General features: G+C 39.3%; 1 protein-coding gene across 4 annotated transcripts in view; it reads right to left on the bottom strand.

Annotated features, from left to right (window-relative positions):
• The window catches only part of LOC108114815 (protein sickie), a 179,024-nt gene that overhangs the window by 91,157 nt on the left and 64,628 nt on the right, over nucleotides 1-23,239 (bottom strand). For 2 of the 4 annotated variants that reach the window (XM_017225936.2, XM_017225933.2), the window contains exon 3: nucleotides 18,801-18,971. In XM_017225936.2, coding sequence (XP_017081425.2) covers nucleotides 18,801-18,971 — 171 coding nt within the window. Of the gene's footprint in view, nucleotides 1-18,800; nucleotides 18,972-20,454; nucleotides 20,696-23,239 lie in introns of those variants that run through there. The other 2 variants (XM_017225935.2, XM_017225934.2) reach the window with 2 other exon arrangements.

Genomic DNA, 23,239 nt, shown 5'->3' with positions numbered 1-23,239 from the left:
AGGCAGAGAGATATGACATATATGAACACTCCGCGTCGGCGTTTAAATAATTGCGCTGTCAAAATGCGTTAGGCGTTCGTTTAAGCCTACGTAGTACGTACTCCTCCTCCAGCCTCCTCTATTTGGCCATCTCGTTGCGCACAATATTTAATTATAGGCTACATTTAACACGAACTCCCCTTGTTGTTTTTGTTGTTATTATTTGTTATGCATAATGAACTTACGCATGCAAAATTAATAAAATTTACCACGCGAACACGAACGCAGAATATTTTATTTCGCTTGATAGAATATTTTTTCATATTTTGCGTGTAGAAAAATGATTTTAAATGTAATTTTCATAATTTTTCACGATTTTATGCCACTAACTGAACGGTTGCGTTGACAACTTAATTATGTATTGATATGCGGTTTTCATTTTTAGTGTTTTTTATTCGTTATATAATTTGAAAAATGTATATCAGATTAAATTTAACCTTTGAAACGGTGATTAGGTGAAAATTCCGTTAATTAGTTCGCTGTTTTGTCCTTAAAAAATATGAATTAATTTTTATAAGCAGCAACGAATCTATTTTTATCTCTTTGTTGTTCAGTCATCTGTATAAAAATGCTGAAATAAATTATATAAATACTATCATTCCACATAACTCCCTTACAAATTGCCCAGATCGATGGTAAATCAATGCAAATCAGGAATGGAATATTATTATTAAGACCTTTTCCAGGAAGTCATGTTGCAGCAGCAACTTGTAGCTACCATTCAGGCCATCACGCACAGCTATCTTTTGCAGGTAATACCTACGTACCTGGGCTAGGTGGCATGAAATTCCCAGGTTCCATGGTTTGGACATATCCTTGAAGCTTACATTTCTCGGCTGTCAACTGTTTAACTTGGCTTAAACCCTGGCCCCTTAACCATCAGCTGCCTCCCCTCTTGGTTTTTTGCATATTTGACTTTGACACTTTGCTGTTGCAGTTGCATGGTGGAGTTGTTATTGTGATGTTGTTGCTCTCGCTCCTGTTAACATGTCCAACTGTTCGTTGTTAAGTCCGTCGGTTGGGCTATATGTCGGTCTATATGTCTGTCTTTCAGTCTGCCAGTCGGTCGACTATAGCTCTCTGCGTCCAGCGACAATGAGCCGGGGCATTCCTCTTGAACACGCAACGTGCAATTGTCAGTGTCAAGCATTGTGGCAACTGCAAAAATATATGCATACAGAATATATAAATATATATATCTGTATCTGTAGACATAAATGTACAGATGGAAGATATATGTGCAGTGCATGAGTAGGCAGCAATGTGGCTGCTACTGCAGTTGAGGCTGCCACAAACTAAGGTCCCTTTGCAGGGAAAGGTAATATATTGAACTTATTTAAGATATAACCAAGAACTTTAAAGATTTTCCTTATTATTTTTTGTTTTTAAGTTGTAAGTTTAAAGAGTATTTTGCTTAGAGCATTGCCACTTCGTTGTCATTTTGAAAACGCCATCAATTTGACAACTTTTTTAGTGCCACCATCAGTCAGTTCGGAGATAAACTCAGCAAATTGAGTGATGGTTTTCAGACCGAATGAATTATTTTCCTTTATTTTTTCCCATGGCCCCATGGACAATTGCATCTTGCTGCCACGACGGCAACGCACACATACAATTGGCAATTCAATTTAAAGACCACGACTAGTAGTTCATGGCCAACGAAAATTGTTGGATGGCGGAATCCCTGTTCTTGCCTAGCCTAATATGCCGTTAAACAAGCAAAGCTCTTCAAAATGTCTAGAGGGCATCGAAAAATCGTTGTACACGCGTTTCCTGGTCATGTTTGATAAATGCCGAAAATGCAATTAACATTTGTGCCCGGTAGTTGTCAACAGTTTCACAGACAAACACACACTCATACGCATTCTCATGCGAAAACACGCCTCGAGCCAAGGGCGTTGCTTGTAAAACTACTTTGGGGATCATTAAAAAAAGCTGTAATCTAATAAAAGTTACTTTTTTTATATGGTTTAAATGTTTAAGGTGGTTGAAGACCTTGATGCCTTTGGGTCCCACTTACATCTTAATGAACTGTTTTTAGTTTTTATGCCTATTTTAAACTAGTTTGGGGTAAAATAATAACACAAAGTTGTTGGAAACTAAAATAGTTGCAAATCGTATTTAGATTAGTTTGTACTTCAACTTTCGTAGTTGGGAACCTGGCCAGTCTTCAATAGAAGAAAAAAACCTAAATAACATTATTCGGAGGAGGTACCGATGCCATACCCCTTGCCACTTAATTGAGACTGAGCCACTGCCTGGGGCGGAGGTTGTCATGCACAAACAGTTGCAGAGAGACAATTGCACCGTTAGAACGGCACACAAATGAATGCCCTTTGGCACCTGTCGACATCAACCTGGTTTGTCGAAAATTTTGCATAGTTTAGTCGCTCTCTACGAAATTAGCCATTGGCTGGGCGAGGTCTCGGAACTCTGAATTCGGCATTTGGGGGATTTGGATTGGACTGGACCTGAGCTGAACTGGGAACTGGGCTGGGCTGAAGCAACAAATTTACCTGCATTATTTGCACGTAGAAGCCACCCCAACTCCCCCATGGGGCTGTGGAGGCCGACCTGGCCGACATTAATGCATAATTTTGCCAAACTATTTTGAGGTTTGTTTGCCTGGCAGGCAAACCGCATGCAGCATCAGTAGCTTCCCCCTTTCTCCACTCACTCACTCGCTCGCTCTCAACCAGGCCAATTTATTTGTCATGTCAATATTAACGTCGTGTATCTGGGGAGGAGGCACGAATATGCATTTTGAGAAAAGTTAGAACCCAAATCTAGGAATCTACTTTGAAATTTATGTAAGTTTCGATAATGAGGAGAATATTTTTAAAATAATAACCCAAGTTGACCTAACTTAAAACCGAATGTTAAGCTCTTTACTTAACTTTTCTTTAAACTATATTATTTCCTTTCATTTTTACATTTTTATCTCTGAAAAGAAACCCCAATTTCTCTCCCTGCATCAACGTTTATAGAGCATATACAAGTTGCAACTTGCTGCTTGAAGGCGAAACATAATTTACTGTGCCTTCGGTTGAATTTCGTTTTGGGATGCGGTTTTTGTTGCTGCTGTCAACTTGCCGGAGCTGACAAATATTTGCCAAAATCCAGGCAACCAACTCACTCAGCAATTGTGAATTTAATTAGATTTCATGGGAGTTCAGGGGAGTTGCAGCTCAGAGGTGAAATCATTGACTAATGCAGTAAAATGGCAGCAATTCTGAAGAGTGTCAGCTTGTTAAGGCACGTAACTAATAGTTTGCCGAAAGACAGATGTTAGTTAACTGAGAGATTGAGTTTCATCAGTGGAGTATACACTTCCCTTATTTATAGAATCGACTTGATTATGGTCTCGAATTGCCAATCTGTATTTAGTTTACTTCGATCCCCAACCCAACTGTATTCAATTAGCCAGAACAAACGCGGCGCACAACAGCTAGGCCTCGAATTATAGTCTTATGATTTCCTGTCAATCTCAATTAATGCCTCTAACTGCGCTACAAACTCAGACATGGAGAACCTCAGCTAGAAATCATTTAAGCAAACAACTAATAACCATAACAACGAATTTGTTGGCCAATGAAGCGTGGCTAATTGCCAGCCACTTGAATGGCTCAGAGTGAAAACTTGTCGACTGCTAATGAAGTCATAAACAAGACTGCAAGACTATGCATAAAACCCTTTTTCCCATGTTGGACCTGACATAACAATGGCTAGAAGGCGCCTTTTGGCCATTTTCAGTTTTTTGTTACTTTACTTCTTACGATTTTTCAACGCCTTCTCCACAAGATTTATGGTCGCACAATGCGTGGCCAACTGGCGGGAGAAAAAGAAGGAGTGCTGCTTGGCTGGTCGATCTTAGGTGGGGCAGCGAGTGGGGCACGCACCTTTCTTCCTTGTTAATTTCGTACGAAATAAGAGTTGTCGTGCTTAAGAAATGTGTTCAATCAATATTTTGATTGCGTGCAATTCATTTTCAATGCAACCGAAGACGCGAAAGAAAGGCAGAGCTCTTGTAAATGAAATGAATTAATCAGGCATTAAGGAATGCAAATCGAAAGGAGCGCAGTTGCTGTTTGTCTCGTTTAAATTATAAAATAATTTATTTGAACTTCAAGAAGTTAGAAAACTATTTGTGAAGTGAGAAAAGTAAGCAGCTTATATTAGCAGCATTTACTTAAAAATAATAAAATTCTTCCTCACACTTCTTACTAACTTTATGTCTTAGTCCCCATATTGGCACTTAGCCAAATCAAAAGGAAAAAAGAAAATTCCAGCCAATCCCCTAGCTTTTCTAATTACTCAGTTCCCGTAATTCAGTTTTCCTCGAACTGTAAAATGTGTCACAACATAGAATTGCGTGGGTTTTGGCTCTTGGATTTTGTCAAATCTCTGAGGAATATTTTATGCTAAAGAGACGAAAACCGAAACCGCAATTTGCAGCTGCAGTTTTAGATGCAGATTCAGATTTAGATGCAGATGGATGTGAAATGGAAATGGACTGGGAACCGGAGGCGGTTGCATATGTGGGTGGCTTGACTGTATGCCATCGTCATCATATCAACGCCGTCATCATCATCAGCAGCAGCAACAGCAACAGCATTGTAATCTGCGGCACGATCATCATCGTCATTGAGATTTATGTTTGTTTTTATGCTGCTGCGGCTGCTTCTGCTGTTGGCTGACATTTCCGCTGCGCTTCTTCAATCAAAAGAAGCGAAAAAATAAAAAAATAAAATAAAATCTGCACGTACCACAAAAAAAGACAAGACCATCGTATCTGGACAGAGTGACAATGTGAACCAAAGTGGCAAACAATAAAAAGCAAGCCAGGGCGATAAATGATAAGGCACGTCGACTTTGCTGATTGCAGTTCGAGTTGGAATTGCACTTTAAGTTGAAGTTGCAGTCAGTCCCGCTTGGTCCTAATGAATGGAACTTTGCCCCACTTGGCTTTCAAGTGGCCGGGATTGCAGGGAAATGACGTGCTGCAGCCCATTGTCCATCTCGAGCTGATTGAGTGGACGCCTATCTCTATTGAGTTGAGCTCCTTTGAAGGACTCTACAGTCCAGAGGAAAATCATTCACGTGCAATTAATTAAGCCATTAGGTTCGGTTCAGGTGGGATTGAGGAGCATCTTTCCGCCAATAACCAAGACCAAGTGTAATTAACCATAGAAAGGTTAGAGAGGGCTTACATTAACAGATTATTAAATAAAATCAATTATTACCAATCAAATTAAGCTTACAGATGGTTAGATTAAGCTTTTCAAGTTCAGTAACCACAAAATATATATTAACAGCGATTTCCTATAGTTTTTAGCAAAAACTCCGCAAATCAACCTTCAACATAAATGGCCAACATTTTGTTCTTTTTCAAAAGTTACCGCCCTTTTAGCCGTCTTTTGTTTTATCTGATTTTCGTGCTACCGTCTAGGTTTTATATTTTATTCTTCCTAGTTATTATTAAACCGTATTTTGATTGCCGGTTAGCTGAGCTACCTAAAGAGTAACTTCCTCGCTAGAGTCCTATATATAATTAATGTGAATTTCGCCCACGAAGTTTGCCAATGTTTTACCCTCCGGCGTACCAGTAACCAACATGAAAAAACTTCCAGCCAAAAACTGCTGTTCACTGAAGTTTGCCGACCATCGAGGGGCCCTCTAACAAGCCCAGCGAAATACCGAAACAAAATAACCGCAAGCCATAATAAATGAAATCAAATAATTTGTTTACTTTTGTCAAGAAATTTGTTGTGGCCACACAGAAAACGGACCACAGCGAAATAAGAGACATGAATCGAATAAGCGATGATGTGTAGAAAGTTTGAGCAATAAAATTAATAATTAATTTATATCCTTGCCAAAGCTAAACCAAAATTAAATCATTAATTAATATATCAAACTTCGTTCCTCATTACTGTTAGTGGCAGACAACGTTAAAGACCATTTTTGAACGTGAATAATCCTAGAATTAAGGAAAACCCTAAGTATCTTTTGATAGAAAAATCTTAAACAAATAAACTATGCTACATAATAATTTAAACACCACAAAAAAGTTATTCAAGACTCCTGATCCTAAAACTCCTCATAAAAAACCCCACAGCTTACAGGGTATTTCCGATTTTGGTTCACACACTGCCCAGAGCCCAGGGCCCACAGCCAAGACAAGGCATTCGAAGTGGTGCTAATTTGTAGCGCCCATTTCCGTTCTTTATGTGTCGGCGGGTCCTCAGCGGATCTTTTGGTGCGAATCCTTTCTGTTCATTGGCAACAGCAACCTCCGATTCGCGGTGTGCGGTCCACGAAAGTTTTTCTTTATTGATGCCCCACAATTAGCACGCCGCAAAGCCAACCAATGTCCATCGTAAACAAGGCTTAACGCCCTTTAACCAGACGATACTTGGTAAACAAAGTACACAAACCGCAAATAAACCAGCGACCTTGACTGCAGGCCAATGCTGCTGATGGGTGAGTTTGAGGTGACCAGTCAGCCAGTCAGCCAGTCAGCTAGCCATGTGGATGACCACCAACTGGCCACCAACTGCAGCCGAAACTGAGTCACCTTTTTCGGGTAAACGAAACCGGTTTCAGCATTTAACATTTGGTCGGGACGGCAAAAGGTTCTTTGAACCTTCCGTTCTGAATTCGTTGATGGATTTATTTTGTGCGGTCCGATTGTCGAGTAACGCGTGCCGTTTTTTCCCTTCTCTCGAAATTTATTTCAAGGGAAGCCCGCCAGTTGACAGAACTAATGGGCTGCGTTAATGATGAGATATTAAAAGAATTTCCAAGGGGTAGTATCTCAGGGAAATCTCCATGAAATATGAGACGATCTGTATAAACAAATAAAGTTTTATAGAAGCCCAAATCGATATGTCAAAGGAGCTTAGAATTAAAGTTATATTTAAAGTTAAGGCAAGGCAAGCCACCTTATCGTCAACATTCAAGACTCTTAAAATAATAAATAATTTACAAGCGTTGCACACTCTTAATTTATAGACTTGTTCACGTTCAATTTGCCTGTTTATTTCCTCAATAAATTCACACATTAAGACGAGACTGTAAGTGGATGCATTAATGTTGAAGGACTATAAATAATGATAAATGCATAACTTGCAAATTAATTTGGAAATATTTGCCAAGTTCTAGACTTTGAACTTAATTAAAACAGCCCAAAAGTATAAGGACAGTACACTTCATTTTAGGGGAGCTACAAAGCTTGAGCATAACTGACCCACTCACCACCCACTAATTGAGGTCTAGGGTCTGCCTCTCTCTCTCTCTCAGCCTAATTGGCAAACGCAATTTATGGCAGCAAAAAACACTTTCCACACCTTTGCGACCAGCACATTGCCGGCAATAATTGGGAACAATCGGGCTTCGAGCAATGTTTGCCGTGTGCAAATTGGACAAATGTGTTGCGGAAGTTGTTAGAGAGTCAAGGAGGAGAAGCAGGAGGAGGGGCTAAAATACGAGACACTGAATTCCATTTGCCATTCCATTGAGTAGGAAATCGGAAACAGACAAAACCAACTGACATGGCCGTGTTTCGACCAAGTTTCGCCTTTGGCATTAATGGGTAACTAACTAGACAATGCGCTTCGACGATTAGCAAAGAGGTTTCTTTGTGGCTGCTACTCTTGGCGTTGATGGTACTTTAAATTTCTTTTTGCTTCAGATGGCAATGGAGGGAAAAGACTTAATTAAAAAAGAACCATTAGATATTCTAGAATGCAAAAATATTCATTCCCAACCTCAAGATTAATTCCAATTTCCCCTTAATTTAACTTTGGTATGCCGGATCACACTTGCTTGTTTGTTAAATTTTTGGGCATCTCAATTAATCCCATTCCTCAGACCGAAACTGGCAACACATGACGCACACTGCCAAGATGACTCACCCATTGAGAGCAACTTCAGCTCTACCACTTTGCAACTTCATTGGCCCCGCGGGCCAAAGTCCACAGACCGTTGCAACAGTCGTTTGTCTCGTGGCTGCGGCTTCAACATTTATCCGGCTAGACAAAAAGCCTAATTCTGTCTGGCCAACCAGCTGTCAGCTGTGCCGCAAAAACGTAAGAGTATGTGGGAAGGTATGACGGTGTATATACCTCTTCCCACTAAACGGAGATGGATATAGACGGCCTAAGGAAAATTAAATTTAATACTTGCCAGCCACAAACCCGCCCAAATCTTGTTAAATTAATAAACTTCCAAGTCACTATGACAGTTTGTTGCAGTGGCAAGTCAGGCTCGATTTAACGCTCAATTTGGTGGCTTAGGCTTAAAGTTAAGCTGGGGTCTTAGCTATCCGCCATCCACGGATGATGATGAATCGCCAGACGGCGGCAGAAGCTCATCGCTGTGTCAGTGATAAATAAAAGCTCATTAGTTGGCCCAAAACTTTCAGCCACCCCCCCGCCAAAACCAAACCAAAACAACAACAAAAAATGGGAAATCGGACAATCTTGACAGATAGCCAGCCATTGACTTTTCGGTTTCCCAGAAAGCCCAGCGGGTAGCTCTATAAAATCACGTTAACTGCACACGAAATCTGGCCAAAAATCAAAAAACCCACCCAAGAGCTGATCTCGCTGGGGGATTAGTTCAACGAAATTTAATAAGCCGATATGTTAACAAAGGTCAATAGCAATAATTATGTAATTTGTTGCCAGAATGGGCGTTTTATTGTCAACCTCTGAGAAGAGTAACAGCCATCAAAGCCATTCACATTGACAATAAGAGGCAATAGAATGACAATAAACTTGGCCAACAATACAGAGAAATGGGAATGAAAAGGTAATTTAATGTATGGAGAGTACGTTAAGAGTGGAACTGCTGGCAGGGGCTTGGGGTTCTTTGATTTTGAAAGGGGATTAAGTTATAGAATGTTTAATTTATAAGAAATGAATTTATATAATTTGAACTAATTAAACACGTTCTACCTAAGCCAAGCTATGTTATTAAACTTATAATATTACATTTATAGAGTGGATACTTAATACTAATTTATAAATTTTACTGCCAATTTAATGGATTGTTAGCATAAGGTACACCGTAACACATCCATCTTTTCATACACTTTTCACTTATAATCGTTAGCCATGAAATCCAAATTGACTTATTGACTTCTATTCCTTTTCTTACACATCTTTTACTGCCTTTTTGTCCCACCTTCATTCACACCGAATGCAGTAGAAGCGGCCAAAGAACCAGAATAAGAACCCCCATGGCTAATACTACGCCACTGATCCGGCGCAGCTGTGGCCCGATTTTAGCCGGAATAGATGGGCACGTAGCCGAAGTTTTTGCCGCACACGCCTAGCCACAAAAGGCCAAAAATTACCTTTACCTACATGTGGCTATATGTAGGTGAAAAGGTGAGCCAAAAGGAGGCATATATAGAGTCATGGGGGACGACAAAAAAAAAAAAAAAGGTTTCACAATAGAGGCAGGGAAAGTCATAAAAATGACGTGGCTAACAGGACGCAGATGGGGGGTGGTCGGAGATCGAGGACGATAGGCTAACAAGGGGCGTGGCAATCGCGCCTGCCAGCGCTTTTCCATTTCATTTTTCCCTCACCTTTTGACAGTTGTGTCATGATAATTAGTTTTGGCCTCGTCGGGGGTGTCATGCCTTCATTTTTATGACTCCTCTCCGCATTGTTTATGTTGATTTGATGTTAATTTAACGTAAAATTGATAAATATCTTGGCTATAAAAAAGAAAGAAGGAAACCACAAGGGGAATGGGTCAAACATTTTCATTTACCTCTTCACTTTTTTCTGGCTGCTGTTGTGTTAGCTACTTGAGGTCACTTGACCTGCATACGTCGATGGCACGAAATGGTTTTCGTTTCTCTTGTTTGTTTTTAAGTCTGTCTATTGCTTCTTTTTTTTTTGGTAGACTTTAATTGGAGCAAGGCAGAAAATAAAAACTTTTAATTGATATAATCTATTGCGGAATTCGCGCACAGATATGTATGTAGCATATGTACATTTAAGGCAATCAACGCTCGCAATTAAACAAGCGAAATTTTCTTTTCTCAAGCTTGAGAAATCATCGTTGAAATTTGCATGATATCAGCATTTACACTGGCAGAAAACTCCAGCTTAGGCACTTGATTTATTTATGTTTTCCTCATTGACACTTAACACTGTTAATTACCCGCAATCAGCTGCTTTTAATTAGCAATCAATTTTATTCGCTCGTTTTTATTTAAATCACGCGTAAATTTTTAGCCTGTTTTGAGGGAGTTGAAGAAAAACCGAGGACGTCACTTTTTCCGAACGATAAAAAAACCAGCTGACTTGAGCAACAGTTGGTTGTCTACTGACTCGTAACCGGCAAAAAGATCATCGATCGTGCCATCGATTCTTCGGCTCACTTCGGCTCTGAGTTCGGTTTCAACGTTTTTATTGTTTTGGGTACTATCATATCATCTGTTTTTGTTTTGTTTGCCCATTGAATCGATCGCACAGCTGTGAGGAGTCGTCTGCAACATTTCGCAGACAGGTTTTATATGTTGCCAGACATGGGGGAATCGCTGGGAAATGTTGCTAAGCAGGGAAATGTTTACAAGCAGAGATGACAGTTTGGCGGGATTTTAACTTTAAATATCTAAACTTTAATTTTAAATTAAATAAAATTATAATCATTTAAAAAAGGTTATGGAAAAATGATTGATGTAATCATATTTTTTAATTCTCTTTGTGTTTTTAAAATCTTTAAAAAATATACAAAATTAGTGTGAAAAAATCTAGATATTTTATGAACTAAATATATGTTCTCCCATATCTTAGCAACATGTTGCCGAACAGAAATGGTACTAGCTGGATTTTATTTGTTGTTGCTGCCTCAGCCAGACATAAACACATTTCAGTTCTTCAATTTTTATTTCTATGTTGTTCTTTTTTATTTTCTCTTGACAGTTGTGGGGGTGTGCAGGAAAGGGACGGCGATGGACTGTCTGCTGTTTCGTTCTGGGAGCAATGAGTAAACAAATTTTAAATGGAATTTTCAATAAGTCATCAAAAAGAGGTACGCGCAGCCTCACATTGCCTTTGTCTTGATGGATGGATCACCTCTTGTTTTTGTTCCCTTGAATGGGCTCGTAAAATCCGACTGTCCCAAATGCCACACTTCCCGAGATGAGCCCAACGATCTTGAGAGTAATTCATTCAATGAACATCGACGAGTTCAATAGTTTCATAAATTTTAATTGCAAAAACGTGCGAGACAATGAATGCCCAAAGAACTTGCTGCCAAAATGAATAAGTAGGCCAGCCTGTGCAGTTGTGATTTACATGGCACAGCGAACCCGCGAGTCAACTGGCAATTAAAGAAACCGCAACCACTACGGAACGAACGGCCAAAGTGGCAATCGATAAATCTATATGATGATCACGAACTGCTAGCATCGCCAAATATAAGAGCTAATGGAATATGGATTGTTTGGGTTTCTGAAATACTCTAACAAAAATTTGTTTTTAATTTTGTTCATGAATTTCTAACTATTTAGGCCACTAACCAAAGGTAAATTTACATTATTACTTATTAATTTAAATAAGATGTAATTAAGTGTAAGTGTAAAGTGTAATTAACTAAAAGATCAATATAAGTTCTTACTCATTCGAGTTCCCTGAAAAAGTTCAAAGAACCAACCTTATCTCTTGGCTATTATACTTCCATCTCAAGATCATAAAGCAATTGCGACATGCTGGGTTTCGAAATCATTCCCCAGATCGTGAAGATCCCTCGTTGTAACCCCAGCAATGCCAATCTTAAATCATGTGGGTGGCTTTGGCCACAAAATCCAAATCGATGATAAATTGCAATGAACTTCTCGCTGTGGCCTCCAAAAAAAAAAAATGATGTCAACAAGAAGTTCACTGCACATAAATTTGGAGAAACGAGACCACAGTGGAAAAAATCGGGGGAAATATAAAAGAATTATGCCGGTTGGGTCAACCTGTAGCCAAAAGAGCAAAGACTGCCAAGTGTATGTATAGAGAGGAAAGGCCTTTTGGAAGTCTGCATCCTCGTCTAAATTTAGAGAAAAACATCTTGCAGAGCACTCGAAATGAGGTCGATGCTATGTTCCGCCTTTTTGAAGTCGTTTTCGAGGAGGCAAACGGTGCAATTAGAGGAGCATCTGAGGCATCCAAAAAACGATTCTCTCTGGGGCCCCGTGTCTAATTAAGTGCGTGAATCTTGGCAAGAGTTGCTCACAAAAAAAAGAAAAAACTAGACTGAAAATAGAAACGTATTTCCACACACATTACACATTTTGGACTTGGTCCAAAAACTTCAAGCAGTTTAGCCAGCCAATTGAAGTGTAATTCACTTCCGCTTTTGTTTGTTCACCAAACAACCAGTTCGGAAAGCCAGAACCCAAAACCATAACCGCAGCGAAAACAAAATCCAGACGAACCAGACCAAGGACCATGACCATGCCCATGTCCCCATGTCCCCATGTCCCCATGGCCCAGCAGGCGACAACGGGCAAACATCTGTCCAAGTCCAGTTATCAGTGGAGCTAATGCCCTGACTAGTCAGGGTCCTTAGTCCGATTTTGTTTCTGGGGCTTTTGGTATGGGTTTGGATCTGGATTCTGGGTTCTGAGTTCGTCCCAACCCCCTCAATGACAATTACCGGGTACGACCGCAGTTAAGTACCAGACAGGGGCTTTCCCACCGCACGCCCCTTGTGAGCTCCGGGAAAAGCTAAACAAAGTTCTCGAAACACAGAAACACACACGACCGAAGGGGGATTTACATTTGTAATTAGAAAGCTTTGGCAAAACTTTGACGAATGAACAGCCAACAGAAAAAAAGGGCGAACACATGAAATCCATCGCAATGAACTTGCAACGTGGCTGTAAATACCCTTAAAAAAACATAATTTTTTACATATCTCAAGTACATATCTAAAGTATAAACATTCTTTTTTCGGTTATTTTTTGAATTTGTTAAGAAACAAGATAAAAGTCAAAGGTCTGCTTGCATTATCCATCTGAAGGTTTGTTAAATTATAAATCTATTTTTTAATAAATAAATAAGTTGTTCAATCGTAACATTAATATTTATAAAGTAAGATCAATTTTTTTCAATTTTTTAAGACTTATCACTAATTCTACATCATTTTTTTCCTCTGTCTAACTTTTTCTTAGTTTAACATCAATTTGGAAAAAAACTTTTCTACGACATTTCCACCATCCAAATGCAATTTTCCAACTTGTAGAAACCAGCTTGTGTATTGCAGTTAATGGTTCTAATTTACTGGAAGAGCACTTCAGTGTAGAAGAACAAACTAATGAAATAATGTTGTGGCCTTACAGTTTTTGAGATGGCTCAATGTTGGGGAAAACTCCCCGGCTTACATGGCGTATGATAAACAAACTTTCGGAGCAAATCAAGTGCACTTGTTCTGTTGACCAATAGAAAACTTGGCTTATGCCACCGGCTTTAATATGGCTTAGAGTTGTTATATTTGTAAGTGAAAAGAATTGGCATTTAAGTGGCGTGGCATAAACTAAAGTTTACTGCGGCAACTGTACTTGAAAGTTGCCTCTGTTAGGATCACGTGCCGCGACTAATTTATGCAACAGAAGGCGCAGCAGCCATTGATTGGTTGCCACGCCCAGTGTTCCACCCAGTTTTCCTACCCAACTCCCTCCAATCTTTTCTTCTCGTACAACTTAATTTGTGTGCCGGAATTTATGGATGCTGCACGTGCAAAAAGGGCCTCCGGTTGGAGGCCTCCCAGAAAGTTTTTTACCGCCTGATTTGTGGTTACAAAACTTTTTTGTTATTCTTTATTTTTTATTGTAGCTCCTCCTTCCACGCAATTGTGAATTGCAAAATAGAGCAGAAAAAAAGAGCATTGTTGATTTTTTATTTTATTTATTTAACCCGTAAAGCTGCAGAAGATGGTGCAAGCGAGAAGTCGACTAAATTTAGCCAATTGAAATGTACACAGAAAAAAGCTTAGCCCCCACTCCCGACCAGCAGTTGTGGCATTGTTAACTTTAATGTAGAGCCATAAAAAAAGCAGAAACTATGCATTGTTTACCATGAAAACGATGCAGGAAAGGCAAATGGCAAGATGGTATGTGGGATACGAGGAGAATTTCCCTAAAAATAAATCAAAGTCTGCTGCATTAATGAACTTCAATTTGAGGCCAGATGCTGCAACCTCTCTCGTTGCACAAGGGGTGTGGAATCCATCGACCATCCTTAGTTACCTGCCACCTAAGCAGATTTCATTTTAGATAAAGCAAACGTAAGCTTTTCCATTGAACTACGAACATTGAAAATGTTCACCCGGACAGGTGAAGAGATGGAAAAGCCAACGAAAGAGGTTTAGCAGCAGGAACCCAAAGTGGAAATAAGGCTGATGCTCGAAATTTTTATGCATTTGCATTTATCTTAAGTGGGCTTCGACGTCTAAACTGATTGGAGCTGTAATTTTTCTAAAAACAGATTCAAATTGGCTGGGCATTAGGAATTTATCAGGAATTATATTGATCTTTGAATCTGGTTGTGTGAAGTATGAAAAATTTAGCAAACATTGCTTTAAAAATCTTTTTCCTGAAAAGCCTTTAAGCTCCTCAAGTTCTCAACATAAAATCCAGTAATTTCCATCTAATTCTTCTTCAGTTTTTCCTTGGCATATTTTTGCATAATATTTACTAAAGTTTTTAAGCACTTAAATCCATTTAAGACGGAAAAGAAAACCCCAAACTCTGGAAATGCACTTCAATCAGGGCATTTATCAAAAACAACAATGGCTTGACTCCTTCGTAAGGCAAATCAGTCAAGCGCATTAAATTGTGCTATTGTTTTAGTTTAATTACATAATAATTGCCTTGTACGTTGTTATTCATGTTTGTCTACGGCTAATAACTGCAAGCAGCAGCAGCTTATGGGGAAAAACCCAACAAAAACAACAACAAAGCCAGCTAGCCAGGCGTAATCAATGCAGGGCGAATGGCCATAGAAAATTGGCTACAACAGGCGTTTCTTGGCCTGTAAAAGACAGGATAAAAGGACAAAAGGACCAAGACGGGCAATTATATAAGACACAGCATGTGCTTATTTTGATTTAATTTCCCATTTAAGACTTTGCCTGCACGTTATTTACATACTTGATTGGGAAAATCTTTGTGTACGTTAGTATGTTCGAGGAAAAGTGGAAGCGTTTTACAATTTTACCTTTTCGACTTGCAGCTTCCACATGTTCCCTTTGTTTAGCTTGAGAGTGGAAATCAAATTAGTAGCGTAGTAAAATTCATTTGAGTAAATTTGCACAAATTGCTCTTTGTTACGGCAATGACTCAGGGCAGAGCTTTAAGGACAAAGTGAAGGGTGACCAGAAAGGATACTTTAAAACGTATGGAAATGTTTCTGCCGGAAGTTTTCTTTAATTTAATTTAAATATATTTAAAACTAATTTCTCTTCAACCCAAACTATCCAAAGGAGACCCCTAAATATGTTAAATTTTCCAATGAAAAGCCGCAAGAGCCTCGTGTACAGAAAACTATTTTAACGACTTCGTTAACTGCTGCGTGTTAATAAGAGAGTGCAGTTCAGACAGCAATTGAATGTTGGTTAAAGTTTAAGCCACCTTTTTAACCCCTTTTCAGCTTAAACTCAATTTTGTGCGGCCTTTAATTTGGATGCCTGGAAAACTTTGGCTTTCGGGTTTTTTTCTCCTACGCGTTGGCAAGTGCCGTCGCTAAAGTTGACTTTGAACACTTTTACGTTTCGCTGATTTTTCAAGAGTTTCGTTTTCCATTTTCCTTTTTTTTTTCGCTGTGGTTCTGGCCACATTTGACTCTGGCCCCAGATCCTTCGGCTCTTTCAGCTGCTACCGCTGCTGCCTTTTCCTTCGTCGTCACTCATTAGAAAAACGTTGCAAAAGTCGAAAAAAATGTGCACTACGTGTTGCAGGGGCGAAGAAGCAAAGAAAAAAGAACGTCAATGAAAACCCTCATGTAAAGTTTGCTCTGGCAAAAAGTAAAGCTTGAACACACACAAAAAAAACGTGAAGAAACGACCAAGAAAAGTTTATTACAAACTTTGGACTGAAACACGCGCCAAAAGAAAGGAGAATGCAGAGCTAAAGTTTAATATTTGATTTAAAAGTTGATAAAATTTACTTTAGTCTGCACTCAATGCACTCACTACGGTGTTATTTGTTTTTATTGAATTTGTTCAAATGTGTCTTGGCCAGATTCCCTTGTTCTTGCCGCTGCTTTTTTCGCCCAACCTTTCCCTGAGGTTTTCATTTTTTGTCCAAACTGCAGTTGGTTTGCGTCCTGGCTACTACCACGTGGATTTCTCATTTCGCCATGCAAATATGAAAAACAAATGGGAAATGAAAAGAAGAGTGCAGAAAACGCAGAGAAGTCGCCGGTTTTGCAACAAAAAAGCTTGCCACTGAAAATGGGAAAATTTTCAAATGCATTGTTTGCTGGCTTTGAAATGGAAAACACGAATAGTGCGATGAAACGAGACAGAGCATTGGGCATTGTTAGAAGACCCCCTGCAGTGGCGGGGGTCGCAGCGGGGGCAACTACAAAACAGGTACTAAGCCACAGTGGGCTGTAGTTTGGGTAATAGATGAAGTTGTAAAGGCAGGATCTGTGGGGAATCAGCGGTCACAATACGCAGAAATTAAATGGCAAACAATGTGAAATGATCAAACCAGGGAAAACAACATTCAATCAATCACAGTTTTCGGCGCTTCAATCGAAAATTTACAATACAAAAATGATTTAATTTTCATATTTGCTTAGTATGTAACAATAAGCTCTACTTAACTAACTAAAATTTTGGCTTTGGAAGTATTGCAACCTTCTTAAACTTTAAATTTCTTTTTCACAACATAAATATTATACATTTTTTTAGTGGTCACCTAATAAATTAAAAATTTAAGTTAATTATAAAAAAGTAAACTAAGAGCTTCATAAACAACTGGACTCTCAAATAAAGTGCACCTCGGCGAATGGCTAAACAAATGCGGCAACATTTTAACGTAGCTGGGGATTTAATTTGTGAATTTCATTTTAGCATGCAAATATATTTCCGTGTTTTCCTGTTCCCGCCCGCAATTATTTGCATTTCCATTCGCAGCGGAAAGAATTTCTATACGGCCATACAATCATAAACTTGCACCTAAACGTTGAAACTTCCCTCTCCAATATCATCTAAAAAACACACAAATTTTCGCATGCTACCTACTAATTTTGGTTATATTTTTTATTTCACTCTTTATTGGACGTCTATATTTGAACGGCAAATTGGCAAATTGAGTTTGTTAGTCCAAGGCTCCTGCTCGTCAACTCAATATATATAGATTCTCTCTCTATATATAGAGAAATGTGCAATGCATTGCATGGCTTCGAGCTTCTTTATCTCAAATAAACCCAATTTGGCGCCCATGTCACATACGTCAACGCGACGATGCCACGCCCACTTTTCGGGGCAAGTTTCGCTGGCAATTTGTCAGCTATTTTTTCACCGTTTTTCTTTTTTTTTCCAGTTTTTGTTTTTCCCAATTCTTATATTTTTCTTTTTGCTGCATCACGTGCCACAACGGCGCACGTTTAGCTGAGCTTATCATTTTCTCAAAAGACTTTGTCTCTTTGCCATCTCTAACTCGCAGTCCCTGTCGACGGACTATTTAATATGCAAAACGTCAACTAACCAAAAACTGACAAAGTTGAAATAAATTTTTATTTCATGGACCCGCTTTCAGTCTCTGTTTATATATCGGCAATGAACTTGCCGCAGATTCAGTGCGAAACCGACGAAAATATGCCAGCAAGAACCTTGGGGAGCCTTTTGGCGCATCTGAAATCCTGAAAGAGCCTAGCGAAAGGAATTTTTTGGCAATCTACTCACGTAGCAGACGGAAAATGAAAAAGGGGGGAAAAAAGAAGGGAAACTGGATAATTTCACCGCTGTGAAGAAATCCTTGAGAAAATCCTCCTAGAGAAACCAAAAACTTTATAATTTTAATTTTAATTTCATAAATGCAGTGAAGTGCAGCAGCCAACGCGGCTGCAGTTTCGAAATCGCTGTCATCATCTCAATTCAATCAGAGAGGAACCGGAGAGAGCAACTGCCACCGCCACCTGGTGCCAAATTGCTTAGTGCGGCGGAAATCATCATTTTCCAACTGGTAACTGAATTGCGGAGTTGCCGCCGCAGCACGGATGAAAAAGTTTGTCATACGCCCCGTGGTACGGCCAACACACGACGTATGACGGATCCACCTTTCAAATGCACACCATACTCACTGTATGTGTGTGTGTGTTTGTTTGAGAGTGTGGAATATTTTCACGTTGAGCTGGCATTTGCATATGCCGGATAATGGTCTGGCTTTAGTCGCTTTCCCTCTGTTTTCCCACATTTTCCCTAGCTAGCTTTCCTTTTTGTCGTGTAAAAAACAATTAACGCAAAAACTGGGAGTGACTCATGAGCCTTTTGGATGAAATAATCAACGCTTAGATTTTTTCACGTTTTCAAGGGTATTCCACTGGTGCGGTAAATGAGCAAAATGCCAAAGGATTCCCGGCTAGTCATCGCCTAATGGAATGGCTTTTCCGCAGTTAGCCTTTAATTCAAATTAATCAAGTTCGGGTTGGAAGGGTTTTTCTTTAAGAGAAAATTCGAACTCCTCAAAACCAATTTTTCAATATATTACAAAGTCTAAGATTTAGTCACTAAAAACTCACCATTTGCTGTTGATTCTTTGGCTTCTTGACCAGATCGGGCACCTTGAAGCTGGTGACTGCCTCGATGACCTCGGCCAATAGCAGTCCATCTCGACAATCGGCTGAGAGATCTGTGACTTTCTTCTTTGATTTGGCACGTTCCAAGTAGTAGTTGGCCCAGTCTGTGTATATCTGCAAAAATAGAGATTGAAATATTTATTTAAATGTTTACTAAACGGCAACCTAATAGCCCATCCAGCTTGTAATTAAGAGTTGGGCAGGCCCAGCTGTCCCTTGGCACTGCACAAATTGCAGTCTTCTAGGCAATTTGGTTATCAGGAAATCATTAGCCATCCTAGCCTTTTCTGGCCAAAAACCAACATATGCACAAGGAGTTGTTGGGCAAACAAATTAAAATTGAAGACATTTCCTCCCGAAGAGCCCTTTGGAAGTCGTTAAGAAAAGCTGTGCAACAATTTTGGCTAAACGAAAAATCCTTTTTATTTCTTTGCCAGTTCCTAGTGGCCTTATCCTTATCCCATTTCCCATTTCTGTCTCCCATCCTTCGCAATGTCCTGCAAAGTTTCGTTTGGCTGTCTTGTGACGTCCTTGGCCTGGTCTATCCTTCATCTGTCTGTCTTTTGAGATATTTGGTTATATCAATTTAACTACCATGGTTACAAGTTTTGTCTTATTAGGGTAGAAATGGTATTATGTTAGCAAGAGACTTATTCGAATTTTGGCTGCCTTAGGTTAGTTAATGCAACTTAAATGTGGAAAAGTTTGTTAAATTATTTAAATATTAATATTTCAATTTAATAACTTTAACTTTCTTTACAAATAATGGTAAAAAAAATAATAAACTAATCCAGCTAGAAGCACCTTTCATACACTTTCCTTTTGCCTAACTTTCAGATCTTTAGGGTATTTGAACTTTCCTTTTTGTTGCTAGCAAGGACATTATTAGCTTTCCAGACTTGGGCTGCCCTCACGTCGTTAGCCACATCCTTACATAGTTTTTATTATGCCCCTCCCCCGGCCAGTTGGTAATCCTAATGTGGACGCCCTCATCTCCTGACTTTGCTGCATATGCATGCGACACATTTTATGTTCGCCTTGCTTGGCAATAAAAATATCTTGCATTGTACTTTTGCTATCTTTTGCCAGCCTTCTGTTTGTCTAGCTGCCATTCTGTTATTGTCCTTTGGTTCTGGGCCCTCAACCCCACTGTTTAACCATATTCCATTCCGTTCCGACCAACTTACGAACGAGCTTTACATCTCAAAGGGCAGCCAGACACACAACAATGGACTTGGACCCAGGACTTTGTGAGTTTTTCACATTTTTCAGTTGCTTTTCTTTTAGGCTCGGGATTTGGCTTAGGCTTTAGCTTTGGCTTTGCCATTGGCTTTTGGAACAATAAACTGAAAACTTGTTAGTGGAAAATAGCCGGGCGAATGTCAGTGTCACTGGCTTTATAGAACATGCTCTGCAAGGACTCCCCTCGGTGTCTGTATCTAAGAGATACTTTTGTTTATGAAGCGACATTTTTTCACATTTCATACACCCAGCGAACGTAACTTAAATTTAGTTAGCTTTGCTGAGCACAAAAAGCTACTCTTTCACTAATTAATTTAGTTCCATTAGTCGTCTGCTCCCGTCCTTTTATACAAACCTCGGCATAGTCACGCGTCAGGATGCCGTTGATATTATCGCAGGAGCCCTGATAGCTCACACAGCGAGCCAGCATTTTTTTACTCAGTTAAAAAGGTTCACTGATTGATGGAGTTGATTATGTTTTTTATTTACACTTTTTCACACACATTTTGTTTGCATTTACAGGAAGTCATTTATCAATCGGAATGGTAAAAGGCTTTAAGTATTGATTTAAATATTAAATTCTAGTTTTTTTCTCCTATAAATTGCACAAAATCAAAGCTATTGAAGGCTTTCTTTCTTTTAGCATTAGTGTAAAATATATTTGCAACTACCTCCCTCATCTAAGCCACCTTTATACGACCTTTTTGCACGTTACCCGCATCTAACCAAAGTCATTTTTTACACTCGGGTACTTATCACACATTATGCACCTTTCAGCCACAGCCATGTTTATGGGCCAGCCCTCTCAACACTTTTTATTATTTTCTCCAGACCGTTTCATAAATATTAAATTACTTCCAACGGCTGCCCGCTTCCTTGTAAAGTGTATTATTATTTCGTTTTTTTTGTTGTTTTTTGCCATTTCCCCATTAAAATGTCAATTATGATAAAGTTTTATTGGAACACCGTTGTGCCCGCTGAGCACATTAAGCCTTATCAGTGCGGCCAGAAAGGAGCCAGGCTTTGGTAATAATAATAATAAAAAACATTAGGCAACATTTTCACTTTCACCCTTTTCAAAATCATTTCCCGTCTTTTGCATATACCTCTGGTAACTTCTTTGGGGGAGTATGGCTTTCTTAAGAAGGTCGTTAGTTGAATTTAGAAAGGGTTATAAATTTTAAATTCTTTTTTTGAAGTAATTTTTTTTAAGCAAAAAATGTTTAAGAAATCTTTTACTAACTTTGTTTAATCAATTCGGTGAGAAACTAACTAACATAAATATTTTATACCAATTTTAATATCTTCTCAAACTAAAAGAGTATTCAAAATTCGTTTAATATTTAACATTTATATTTTTTTTGAAGTTCCGTGTTGAAAATCACACGCCCACTTGGCCAAACTAATTGAAAATGAAAGTTGCACCCAGAGCTGACAGAAACAGAGGCGACACCGCCATCATTTTGTCAACAACAGGTTGGCTGCCCCTGAACCCGCGTTCCGGAAATGGGTTTTTGGGCCGGACCCTGATAAGCCCCCTCTCTCCAGCCCAAAGATTTTCCGCTCTTTCCGTAAGGTAAAGCTTATGCATAATTGGGGCTGACACCCTTGTCAGAGACAATTCAGATTTGTGTAGGCCAAGCAATTTTGTTAGCCTGATAAATTTTAGTTACGAAAGGTAGAGGGTGGGGGGCTGAAAAGGGGTTGACAAATCGTCCAGGAAATCAATTTTGGTATTGGGGTATGAAAAAGGTCAAACTGCCATTTAGGAAATGAAAAACCAGCCACGCCCACCATCCGAACACTCTTATCTAGTGTGTGAACATTTTTCGAGAGCTTCGAGGTGGTGGGTTTCCGCTTGCCACGAACTTTGGCCCCGAGTACTTTACTTTACTTTCTGCAAAATGTCAGTGGAAATGTCAGAATAAAAGTAATGCTGATAAAATTTTTATAGCTTGTCAGAAATGTGCAAAACAAAAAAAAAGGAGGCAAAAATATATATAAACGCCCCCGAGGGGTTGATGTCTGTTCTGTTCTTTATCAAAAAATGTCGCGACTTTGGTACTTTACTTTATTGGAATTTGCATGGCAGTAGCGAAAGCGACAGGTGATTTTCGTGGAAGCGTAGTGGGAGTTGTTTTCACTTCAAATTTATGTTTAATCGAACGGCCATAACTGCCGTCTCCTGGCTGTTAAGTAACTCTATTGATGTGTGGCTTGTGCCAAAGAGAGTTAAGGTTATCTCGCAGTTAACAGTCGCTTTAAGCCGCTTTAAGGATTGGCCAAAAAGCCTCCAAATGTGAACTCAGGTGTATAAGCTCCTGGCACTCCGAACAATATGAACTCAATTCGGCTTTGGAATATTGATTTTTAACAGTGCGTTTCAAAAATGTTACAGTTTTTCAACGATTTTCTATCTTTATATTTGTATTTACCTTTACTTTAGTAGGGTTTGATCGCAGCTACATCATTATTTATGTATCAATATATACATAATTCATAATCAAATACACATAATAGACTGATAGTCATGAAACGCACAGTAAATAGGCTTCCAATATTAAGCATCTCAAATTCATTGTACACAGAAAATCGAATAGGCCGAATGGCATCCAGTGACAACCTGTTGTCAGGCTCTTTGATAATGGAGCTTCCTGAATCCCACCTCCCCTCATCTTCCCAGCTGCATTCCACCCAGCAATATGAGAAAAAGCCACCCTCCTAAGAGCTGTCTTTGTAGTCAGTTTCCCCTCCAGCTAACCTCATTAAATTCGATTGTATTATCGGCTTTTATCGCATTTGACCCAACAGTTTTTGGCATCTTCACATCTCCACATCTCCCACCTGCAACTCAATTTGCCCGAAACTCAATTCAAAGCCTTAGTAGAAGAAATCAAATCACAGGCGATTGACATTTGAAAGTAATGTCAAAACAATTTCGGACACCTTTTGCCCGGCAACTTTGATTTTGGTTGGGTTAAAAGGGAAGGGGAATGGATCTGGGTATTGGAGATGAAATATAAGGCAAGTGGACTTGCTGACTGATTGGGCAAATGTGTTGATGTGCCCAATCAACTGAGTTTCATATCAAAGGCCAGGCCGTTGACATTGCCCAAGAGCTGGGGTGAGAGCACAAAATA

Source organism: Drosophila eugracilis, unplaced genomic scaffold (assembly GCF_018153835.1).
Source record: "Drosophila eugracilis isolate 14026-0451.02 unplaced genomic scaffold, ASM1815383v1 contig_513, whole genome shotgun sequence".
NCBI classification, from domain to species: domain Eukaryota; kingdom Metazoa; phylum Arthropoda; class Insecta; order Diptera; family Drosophilidae; genus Drosophila; species Drosophila eugracilis.
Note: the sequence above shows the minus strand (reverse complement) of the source record. Positions and strands in the feature narration are given on the sequence as shown.